Source organism: Loxodonta africana, chromosome 3 (assembly GCF_030014295.1).
Source record: "Loxodonta africana isolate mLoxAfr1 chromosome 3, mLoxAfr1.hap2, whole genome shotgun sequence".
NCBI classification, from domain to species: Eukaryota; Metazoa; Chordata; class Mammalia; order Proboscidea; family Elephantidae; genus Loxodonta; species Loxodonta africana.
In genome coordinates, this window is record NC_087344.1 from 153,078,921 (window position 1) to 153,090,949 (window position 12,029).

General features: G+C 39.5%; 1 protein-coding gene across 1 annotated transcript in view; it reads left to right on the forward strand.

Annotated features, from left to right (window-relative positions):
• The window catches only part of RNF115 (ring finger protein 115), a 71,274-nt gene that overhangs the window by 20,574 nt on the left and 38,671 nt on the right, over positions 1–12,029 (forward strand). Inside the window, exon 2 of the mRNA XM_003421956.4 lies at positions 7,923–7,981. Coding sequence (XP_003422004.1) covers positions 7,923–7,981 — 59 coding nt within the window. The remainder of the gene's footprint in view (positions 1–7,922; positions 7,982–12,029) is intronic.

Below are 12,029 nucleotides of genomic sequence, written 5' to 3' on the forward strand. Positions count from 1 at the left end.
ATCTACTCGTAAATTTTTGTTATTATTCTTATCACACACTAATAACTCTATGGGTAAAGTTCTACTCTGTCCTATAGGGTCGCTATGAGTCGGAATTGACTCGAAGGCACTGGGTGGGATTATCGTTATTGCATGATTGTGTATGTAATAGTATTTACTGCTGTTTCTTTTTATACTTCTGTTCCTCCCAGTGTTTTGCTTTGCCTTGGTCACGTCATGCTGACATCCCTCTTGTTAACTCATGTCTTCTGTCTAGTTACAGGGTCGCTGTGAGTCAGAACTGACTTGACGGCAATGGGCTTTTTTTTTTTTTTTTTTTTTGGTTTTTATCTAGTTAGTGATTTTCTCTCCCTCCCCTCTCATACCTGGTAACCATCAAAGAATGTTTCTTTTTGTGTGTAAACCTTTTCTTGACTTTTTATAATAGTGGCCTCATACAATATTCATGCTTTTGTAATTGACTTATTTCACTCAGCATAATGTCCTACAGGTTCATCCATGTTGTGAGATGTTTCATGGATTCATCATTGTTCTTTAATGTCGTTTAGTATTCCATTGTGTGTATCCACCATAGTTTGTTTATCCATTCATGGGCGCTTAGGTTGTTTCCATCTTTTTGCTATTGTGAATAATGCTGTGGTGAACATGGGTGTGCACATATGTATTTGTGTCACAGTTCTTATTTCTGTGGTGGAGCCCTGGTGGGGCTGCTGACCAAAAGGTGACTAATTGGAGACCGTATGGGGGAAGTTCTGCTCTGTCCTGTAGGGTCGCTATGAGTTTTCAAAGGCTGTAATCTTTACGGAAATAGACGGCTGCATCTTTCATCTGCAGAGTGGCTGGTGGATTTGAATCACGGACCTTTTTGTTAGCAGCTGAGTGCTTAACCGCTTTGCCACCACAGCTCCTTGGACATGTGAATAGGACAGACAGACTTCTAGTTTTCCTGAAGGAGAGGTGAGGGAGACAAGTGAGGACAGCATTTGTGCTCTGGTATTACAGATGGAGAAAAAGGTCCTTCTTAATGACCCTGAAGGTAATGGTGGAATTGGAAACAATTTAGAAGTTCTCTTGTCTTTATTTTAGGGTTCACTCGATGCTTTTGAAAATGGAGGAAATCTGACCTTGCTTGAAAAAAGGCGATAGGGAATTATGGAAATAGTCTCGAATAAAAAGCAGGAACTTTGACCTAGAGATGTGGAGTTGATGTGAATTGGTGTGAAATTCAGGATGTGGTGGGTACCTGGCCTAGTTGCTGTGATTTGTTTCAAAGATTTTATGTTCCTAATCCTCCTAATTAGGAGTTTGAAAAGGAACTGTTCTGAACAGCTTTGTCATGTTATGCTCAAAGCGAATATAAACAGTAGGGTGTAACTAAATATTGTAATCTTTGATTTTGACTCTCAGATGAGACAGAATAGGCTTCTTCTGTTTTAAATTAAAAAAAAAAAAACACTGAGAAGCTGATAGTGAAAATGTAGAAAAGCAGTGCTGTGGAATTAGAAAATAAATAGTCAGTCTTTGTATGACATTTTATATACTGAATAACTATTGAATTATATTTGCATAAGGTTCCAGGGTAAGTAAGCTTCACACTATAGGACTTGCTGTAAGCAGATCCTGGCTTGTAGCTCATTGTCCTGCCAGCATCTCATATTTTGTGATAACTGATCCCTTGCAGTGTAGGAAGGAAGAAGAAATGATGCATTAATCTATTAAAAACCATCCTTTCCTTTCCCTCATGTATTCTAAGTGCTTTGTGTCCTCTTGTGCTGTTCCTCTTTTCAGTGGGTAAGCATCTGGGCTAAGCTATGCTTAGGGAGTTGTTCTTCATGCAGACTATTAATGGTAAAAAATATTTCTGCATGTGGGTATTTTTAGATGAAATAGGCAGTGGAACATCTGAAGCAGTTCATTCACATGTACCTGCTACTCACTATTTTCACTAGAATTGTGTACAGTATACTTTCAGACTTTAGGGGGAAGGCAGCTTAGTTTGATGGAAACAACTGGGTTTCTGTTTCTAGTGATTCTAGGTAAGTAACTTAGGTTTGCTTCTCCAAGGAGCCCTACTGGTACAGTGGTTAAGCGCTCAGCTGCCAGCTGGAAGGTTGGTGATTTGAACCTACCACCAGCCTCTGCCACACAGTAAAGACTACAGCCTTGGAAACCCTATGCAGCAGTTCTCCTCTGTCCTGTAGGATCACTAGGAGCTGGAATTGACTTGAAGGCAACGGTTTTCTGTTTTACAGATGGATAATAGAAATGACTTACTGCATATTTTGGCGGGTAAGATTTTATGATGGGGGCTATATACATTGGAGATTATTGGTGGGGGTTCGGTGTGAAGACTTGATGTATTTAATAACTGAGCAGAAGAGATATTTTTATAGCACCAGGCATATAGGAAAAAAAAAGCCAAACCCATTGCCGTCAAGTCAATTCTGACTCATAGCGACCCTACGGGACAGAGTAGAACTGCCGCATAGAGTTTCCAAGGAGTGCCTGGTGGATTCGAGCTGCCAACCTTTTGGTTAGTAGCTGTAGCACTTAACCACTACACCACCAGGGTTTCTACAGGTGTATAGTGGGTACTTAATTCATTATTTATTCTTGATTTCCCTTCTACCCCCAACAAATGCCACTTATGCTTTAAATTCAGAACTCTGTATCTGAATATATTAGGATAATACTAAGGCCAAGGCTGGGGGAAAGGTGGGGTGGTGAGGATTATGGAGACAGGGAGAGCCTGTATTTGGTTCCTATTTGACCCCTTTACAATTGTCTTTAATTCATGGAAGTTTCCCCTGAAACTGAAGTTAAGCGTGTTGTCGTCGTTGTTATTAGGTGCTATAGAGTAGGTTCTGACTCATTGAAGTTAAGCTTACGTCTGAAAAAAGTTAGGAAAAATTAAAATCTGAAGTCACCCATCCTTATAAGTGCCCCAAGAGATAAACACTTAAAATTCAGTCTGGTTGTAATCTCAAGGCATGACTGATTTCTGAGTGTAACTCAAAAAATATAATCAAATAATTATAATATACTCAATCTGGAGAAAGAATGCATGCATTAGAAGAGGGTGTGGGAATCGCTGGTCAGTATTGAAAGCATAGAAAAGGAAGAGTCAGAGGCAAACATAAGCAGTGCCCTTCCTGGTACTGCCCATGATAGAGGGATCCCAGGTCCCTGATTTTCAGGATTTTGTTTATGTTCATAGTGGGGATGGATAGGTGAGACTATCCTAGCATGGTGACACAGCTTTATAATTACATACTTTCTTGGTCTGGTTTTCTGCTTGTTAAAATCAAGTGATTGTAATCAGGAATAACTACAGTAGGTATTTTTATGAAGTGTCTACTATATTATTTGCCAGGCATTGAGTTAAGTATTTTGCAAAATCTTAATCTTTACAAGAATACGGCAACGAAGCAAGTGTCTCCATTTTACAGATGAGAAAACTGAGTCAGAAAGGTAATGTGACTTCCTCAAGACTTTCATATCCAAAATTAGTGGAGACCTGAGATTGGAATTCAGCTCTCTAATTCCAGAACTTTTTTCCTTTATGTCATGATGCTTTCCAGGTAGATCTGCTTATTGCGAAAGACTATGCTGAATAGTAAAAGTAAATGGGCATTTGATAACCCTTTTTCATTATAATTAAGTAAACTAGCATTCTAGGTTTATATATATACAACTTCTAAATTTGGTTTTATATGAATATCCAAGAGACAAGTCCTTTCTTACTCTGCCAAATGAGGTTTCTGAGCTTGTAAGATTGAGGGTCAGACCCGGTATTGTGTTGTATTCACCAAGGTAATAAATTCTTTAAGGGGTTAGGGGATAGTAGTCTGGATGGCTGCTGAATTTCCCGAGGCCTCCTCTGGCCCTGCCATAAGCCTTTCCATTCAACCCTCAACAAATTATAGTTTTTCTTCCTTCTGTCAAAAGCATAGTTATTTTCAATCAGTGTGATAGAGTTTTGGATTCAAGAAAGATCAAGGTTCAAAGCTCCTTTCCATCCCTAGGACCGTGTTCTGGTTTTCTGTTGTTGGTGTGCCCGCTAGTAGATTCCTACTCACAGCAACCCTGTAAGACAAAGTAGAGCTGCCCCATTGGGGTTTCCTAGGCTGTAATCTTTATGGTAGCAGTTTGCCACGTCTTTTCTTTCATGGAGCTGCTGGTAGTTTTGAACCACCAGCCTTTTGGCTGGCAGCAGAGTGCTTAACCACTGTGCCACCGGGACTCCTTAGTTTTCTGTTACTACCTAACAAATCACCCAAAATTTAATGGCTTAAAACAGTAATTTCTTGTTGTCTCTTATGTTTCTGTGGATTGACAGGTCCCAGCTGATCAGTTCTCGTTTGGGGTCTGTTATGCAGCTGTGGTTAGATAGAGCCTGGACATGGAGCCATCTGAAGGCTTTACTGGGCTAGGCTTCCAAGATGTTCTTTTTCCTTACTTGTCTGATATGTCAGTGCTCTTCAGCAGAGTAGCTTGGACTTGCTATATGGTTGCTCAGGGCTCTAAGAGGAAACAGAAGCTTCTAGGCCAGTTAAAGGCTCTGCCTGAAACTGACCAAGCTTTACTTTGATCATATCGGTTAACAGAGGCCACTAGATTCAAAGAGGTGAATAAATAGACTTCATCTCTTAAAAGAGAATAGGAAGGTCATATTGCAGAAAAGCATTTGGGTTGGGAGAACTTGTTGGGATCATTTGGAAAATAAAATCTGCAACAGACAATTTATTTCACTTTCTTACCTGTAAAATAGAAATAACAATATTTTCCCCACAGAGTGGTTAAGAGGAATAGCACAATGCTGAGCACATCATAAGTGTTTAATAAATATTAGTAAGCCTCCTCCCCCCACACTTAATTCTGTAACTTCATAGGCTATTTCTAATATTCAAATTTTACTTTGGGTTGGTCACAGTTTGTTCAGTACATAGTTTGGTTAACAGTTTCTTGGCGTCTGTTTCTCAGACTGGGGTAACTTAAAACTAACAAACAAACATACAAAAATTTTGTCATAGAAAATTTCAACTATATCAAATACCAACTCTTAGCAACTCTGTAGGACAGAGTAGAACTGCCCTGTAGCATTTCCAAGGCTGTAATCTTTACAGAAGCAGACTGCCACATCTTTCTCTTTTGGAGTCTGGTGAGTTCAAACTGCCGACCTTTCAGCTAGCAGCCAAGTTCTTAACCACTGCACCACCAGGCCTCCTTGTTGTAGTTACAGGAAGCAGTCTATATGAAAGCAGTGTATATGAAAGCTTCGAGGCAGGGATGAGCTTGGTGAGAAGAATTGAAAGAAGGCCAGTGTGACTATAACGCACTGAGGGAGGGAGAGAGTAGCCTGAAATGAGACTAGCAAGTTGAGCAGAAACCAGCTGAATCAGGGGCTTTATAAGTCATGCTAAAGAGTTGGATTTTCTTTTACATGTTTTAGGAAGTAATTGAAGAATTTTAAGCATAGGAATGACGGGATCTATTTTATGTTTTTAAAAGATTGTTCTGACTTCAATATGCAGAACAGATTGGAAAAAGCTAGAAGAAAACCAGGACATCACTTAAGAGGGGGAGGGCATTCAGTGCCTAGAGCCAGTGCTGACTTGGGCTAAGGTTGTGGCAATGGAGCAACAAGTAGGTACATTTGAGAAATGTGTTGGAGGTGGGAGGGCCATGACTTGATGGTTGAGTGTGGGAAATAGAGAGGGAGGTGTCAGGAATGACTCCCAGGTTTTCAGTATGAGCAAACAGGCCATTTCTTGGGGGTGTGTATGTGTGTTTCTGTGTAAGAAAGAGAAAGAGCAAGAGGGAATACATATGAGGAGAAATGAACTTAGAGTTCAGAAGAGTGGCCTGGGATGGAGATAACACATTTGGAAGTTTTTGGAGCACAGTAGGTATTTAAAGCAATGGGAATGAGAGAGATAGGGAGACAGAAGAGAGGTTGGCATTGTGAACTTGGTGATTTACAACAGTTTTTGATTCCTTTTTTTTTTTTTAACTTTAGACATTAGGGTAGATTTAAGCATGAGTTGGAATAGGCTTGATGATGACTAACAACAACAACAAAGTCAGTCTCACTTGCATTTGGTTAAGCTTTCTCAGTGAGAAAGGAATAGAGTTCCTGTTGCCTGGGAGGGTGGGAGATGATTGAGTGGCAGGAGGGTCTCAGGGTTTATATGGTCTCCAGATTATTTTATGTCTGTAATAGGTCACAATAAGCCCATTAGGAGTGTGTATCATCTTTTGGTATGTTGTTGTTAAGTGCTGTTGAGTCAGTTCCTACTCATAGCGACCCTATGTACAACAGAAGAAAACACGGACCAGTCCTTCGCCATCCTTGGAAACGTTGTTATGCTTGAGCCCATTGTTGCAGCCGCTGTGTCCGTCCATCTGGTTAAGGGCCTTCCTCTTCTTTGCTAACCATCTACTCTACCAAGCATGATGCCCCTCTCCAGGCCCTTCTCCAGGGACTGCTCCCTCCTGATAACGTATCCAAAGTATGTGAGACAAAGCGTAACCGTCCTTGCTTCTAATGAGCATTCATGTGTGTAGTGGAGGAAAAAAGTTGAGAATTTCAGATCTATAGGGTAAAGTCCCAGCTATTCAGCATGGTATCTGAAGTTTTCTACAATCTGATCCCTGTCTACCTATCCATGCTCATTATACCACTCCCCTCTAACATCTGTGCACACTGTATTCTATTGTCATGATCCTTAACTCATAATTTTCTTTTTTATTGAATAAACAGACTTAAATTTTTAAAGAACCTCTCTTTCAGACAAGGAGCTTGGCTGCTAACCAGAAGGCTAGCAGTTTGAATCCATCAGCCGCTCCTTGGAAACCCCATGGGGTAGTTCTACTCTGTCTTATAGGGTTGCTGTGAGTTGGAATTGACTCCACGGCAGTGGGTATTTCAGACAAAGCCTTCCCAGATTCCCCCAGGCAAATTTTGGTATTTGGTTATGATACCATTATGCATTGATTATAGCAGTTATTTAATTGTTTTTGGTTCTTGGATTGACTGCCTCCACCAAACTAATCTTGACATGAGGGATTGATTTTTTATTCTCTGTATCCCTTTTAAGTAGGCATTTGGGTAAGTGTGAGTAACCATTCTGACTGTCTTTTCTTGTGCAGCCAGATGCAGCGTTACATCATCTTCTGATAAGACAAAGTTTAGGGTTCAGAAAGTATAGGGAAAAAGAAAATACCTGAAAATGTCTTTGCCAGATCTGTCTTAATAGGTAGTTAAAATACATTTTTAAAAACTATGATAAAGCAGGCTCTAAAGTGTGTTCTGTCTTACCGGCCCCCAGACTTGATATTATTTAAAAGTAAGATTTATGGTGCTAAGGGAAACAGAAACTGATCTAATAGAATTGTTTTAGTTATTTGAATTAACATTTCTATAGAGTGCCTGAGAATATTAAGTTTTATTTGGAACCATTGATAATCAGAAAACTGATGAGAAATATTGTAAAGCCTCCTTCCAGATCTCTCATGTACAAATTGGTTTATGCTGTGATTCAGTTTATGTCCCCTCAGTGTTTGTAGTAAAAAAATAAGTTTTTTTTACCCATCAACATTATGATCTTTTACTGCTCCGAAATAGCTACTGGAGCTTTTTCATTAGATTTGAAAAGAAACATAAATAATGAATTCATTCCAATTAAAAAAATCGATAACATTAAAAGGAATCCAAAAATCTTTGACATGCTCCCTTTCAGCTCTCAGTGGGAGCTATGAAGGTATTCTTCAAACACCATATGGAATTCTATTTTTGCCAGGAAAGAACTATCCTGGGAGTCAGTGAGTACATTTCACAGCGTCAGCTTGTGTTCAACATGCTACTGTGACAGTAGTTACATAGCTTTCTAATGAAAGACTTTTATTTCTTTCTTTTATAGGAATATATCTGTCCCAGATGTGAATCAGGCTTTATTGAAGAAGTGACAGATGATTCCAGGTATTGTACAAGCTAATGAATAAATCAGGCATTCTTTCAGAATTATTTTCTCTCAGCATCAACTGAATGAAAAGAAGGGAATTTATTTTATAGCTTATTCTCTCTGCCAGTAGAGGGTGTGTGTGCTTGGGGTGGATTGGGATGAGGAAAAGTGGGACAGGGAAGGGAAAGAAAAATAGGAAAATTTGGAAAGTGATCTGATAGTGGGTATGATGAGATCTACTGCTTCTGATTGTGTGTGGCATTCTTGGGGAATTTCTATATTAATATCAGAGTAAATCTGGTAAATTTTTATTTATTTTCTGAGATTTCAAGGCTCTCTGAGATTATTGATTGATTTCTAGTGACCACTGTATGTATGACCTGAAGGTAAGCTGCTGTTACACCTTTTGGTGGACGGGGGAGTGAATTCTGACAAGGATATTAACAAGATACAGTTATAGATTGTTCTAGTCAGGAAAACTGAGTTATCATTTGACTTTGAGAAAGCCTTGGGTCTCTTGTTCTTATTCGGGTGATTGCTTTAGCATTTTTGTGGTCAAATTTATGCCTTCTTGCCACTGTTAATTAATATTTGTGTTTTGTAATGCTTGAAATTTGCTCTCATTGGTTTTAATAAAGATATAAGACCGATAAAAAGGGGAAATATTTCTGGAAGTGATAACACTATGTATTCATTTTTGGTTAGTATGAATAAAACTATAAAAACTTAACAAAGACAGTGTAACATTGGTAGGATGGCCTTGTTTGGCTAAACGTAAAGGCATTTTTCTTCTTCTGGGGTTATCTGACTAAACATTGCTTAGACAATTAAAGAAGTACCGACTGAATAAAAAGGATCTGTAGTCTGCAACTTTTAATCCTGGAGTGCCTTTGGAGGTTTTAATGGCAGTAGATAATTCCTATACTGTTGCTGTTGGCAGAGTCTAAAGTTGAAGGTCCATTCCACAACCAGGAAAAAACCACACACTTTACAGTATGTACTATTAGTTTGGCTTTATTAATGATTGCTGATTATGTGTGTAAATGAGCTAGAGCTTCTGGGGCAGTATGTGGCATGGAATCTAGTTTGGTCCAGACCCTTACTTTGATTTAATAATCTTGGTTTTAAATAACACAATACCACACTGAGATTAGCATGGCAGCAAAGTTAGCAATTTTGTGTGGATGGCATGCTCATTTGGGGTATCTTTTTATTTGTGCTATTTTAATTGCATCAAATACTTATTTCAGGCACTTATGCTCTGCATGTGTTAAATAAAGGATGTATCAGCTGTATGGGGTAATTAATGGGCTTATTTTTTTCTTGGTTTCTTAACAGTAATCCTCATTTCTTTAGTTAGGCCTCTGTACATAACTACAGCTATAAATGAGAATAATGTTTAACTGCAGGATGAATCCTTGGCTAGAAGGGATCTATGAGCCCTGTGGATTCTGCTCTCACTCGATGTCATGTTTCTTCTATGTATGCCTTTCTTTGTACATCAAAGGTTGTACTGTGTAGGTACTGTTGGTTGCAACTACTCAAATGCAAAGATTGTGCCTCTTGAAAGAGATCATTGTTTTAAATAGGTGAAAAAAATTTGTTTTTGTAGACTGAGTGTTTGTTAGAGGCAGCATGGTATTCCCTATTATAATGTTCATAAACAAAGCTAATTTGAATACTTGACAGTTACAACGTTAAGTAATGGGTGGTAAGAATCAATAAGTTCTTTTATGTAAACATTGGATAACGTGCCCTATCTTCTACTCGACATACCTCTAGAGGGACACCTTTTAAGTTTTCTTAAGCTTTGTAACATTTCTGAGACCACTGTGGTGGTTTTTATTATCCCTTCTCTATGATTACCTCTGTTGTTAATTGCTATCTAGTTGGCTCCTACTCATGACAGCTTTATATGTATTAGAATGAAATGTTACCTGGTCCTGTGCCATCTTAATGATCATTGCCACTCTAAAAATATAAAGGAATATTAAGGAATGGGAATGCTGAGGAGTTTCAGGGGGAAGCAGAACCCCAAAGAATAGGAGTGGTGGTTTCCATTACCAAGGATATTTGAATGCTTCAGACCATGTAGTGAAAGTAGAGGAGCCCTGGAAGCCTGCCTGCACTTGAACAATAAAAACAGCTATCAACTTTGTTTCGTAAGTTATTTGTCAGTTGGTTATTTAGCATAGATATATAGGTACTTTTTTGCTAGTTCTGCATTTGAAATAATTTTTACAGAAGTATATTTTTAAAAATTTTTATTGTGCTTTAAGTGAAAGTTTACAAATCAAGTCAGTCTCTCACACAAAAACTCATATATACCTTGCTACATACTCCCTATTGCTCTCCCCGTAATGAGACAGCCCGCTCTCTCCGTCCAGTCTCTCTTTTCGTGTCCATTTCACCAGCTTCTAACCCCCTCTACCCTCTCATCTCCCCTCCAGGGAGGAGATGCCGGCATAGTCTCAAGTGTCCACCTGATCCAAGAAGCTCACTCCTCTCCAGCATCCCTCTCCATGCCATTGTCCAGTCCAATCCCTGTCTGAAGAGTTGGCTTTGGGAAGGGTTCCTGTCGTGGGGCAGCAGAAGGTCTGGGGGCCACGACCACCGCAATCCTTCTAGTCTCAGTCAGACCATTAAGTCTGGTCTTTTTATGAGAATTTGGGGTCCGCATCCCACTGCTCTCCTGCTCCCTTAGGGGTTCTCTGTTGTGTTCCCTGTCAGGACAGTCATCGGTTGTAGCCGGGCACCATCTAGTTAGTTCTCCTGGTCTCAGGATGATGTAGTCTCTGGTTCATGTGGCCTTTTCTGTCTCTTGGGCTTGTAATTACCTTGTGTCCTTGGTGTTCTTCATTCTCCTTTGGTCCAGGTGGGTTGAGACCAATTGATACATCTTAGATGGCCACTTGCTAGAGTTTAAGACCGCAGGCGCCACTCTCCAAAGTGGGACGCAGAATGTTTTAATAGATTTTATTATGCTAGTTGACTTAGATGTTCCCTGAAACCATGGTCCCCAAACCCCCGCCCCTGCTATGCTGGCCTTCAAAGCGTTCAATTTGTTCAGGAAACTTCTCTGATTTTGGTTTAGTCCAGTTGTGCTGACCTCCCCTGTATTGCGTGTTGTCTTTCCCTTCACCTAAAGTAATTCTTATCTACAGTGAATGCTCCTCTCCCACTCTCCCTCCCTCCCCCCTCTTGTAACCACAAATGAATGTTTTCTTCTCAGTTTAAACTATTTCTCAAGTTCTTATAATAGTGGTCTTATACAATATCTGTCCCTTTGCAGCTGACTAATTTCACTCAGCATAATGCCTTCCAGGTTCCTCCATGTTATGAAATGTTTCACAGATTCCTCACTGTTCTTTATTGTTGTTGTTGTTAGGTGCCGTTCAGTCTGTTCCAACTCATAGCAACCCTATAGGACAGAGTAGAACTGTCCCATAGGCTATCCAAGGAGTGGCTAGTGGATTTGAACTGCTGACCTTTTGGTTAGTAGCTGACCTAATAACCGCTGCATCACTGGGGCTCTGTCACATAGTAGGCACTCGATAAATATTTAACTGACAGTTGAGATAGCTTTTTAAATTTTTCTTTGGTTGTGGTCTTCAGGGAGTTGTGAAGGAAAACTCTAATTGGAGATGGGTAAATTAATAGTAATAATAAGTCACAGGAAATGGTAAAACAAGAGCAATGAGAAGAGGAAACATACTGCATATTCCTCAGCTCAGATAAATTCTGTATTTGGCCAAGTTGGCTGTGAATATTCTTTGGTGTCTAATCAGAGAATAAGGCATGAAAATGATGAAAGAGTGGCATTAGCTTTGCTTTTTCACCTTTGGACTAACCAGGATGTGTCTGTTTCTTCAGTGAGCTGAGCACATAACCTGATTTGGTATTGTAATACTGAAAATGAAAGCTATTTGTAGTAGTTTGTGGACTTTATATCGTTGGGGTGAGTGTTTGTATGTATGTTTGTATGTTTTTGTGTGTCTCTTGAAGTAAAGGTGGTATCCAGCAGTCTTGTGATTCTTTCCATCTCTTCCCCTCCCCAAATATTAG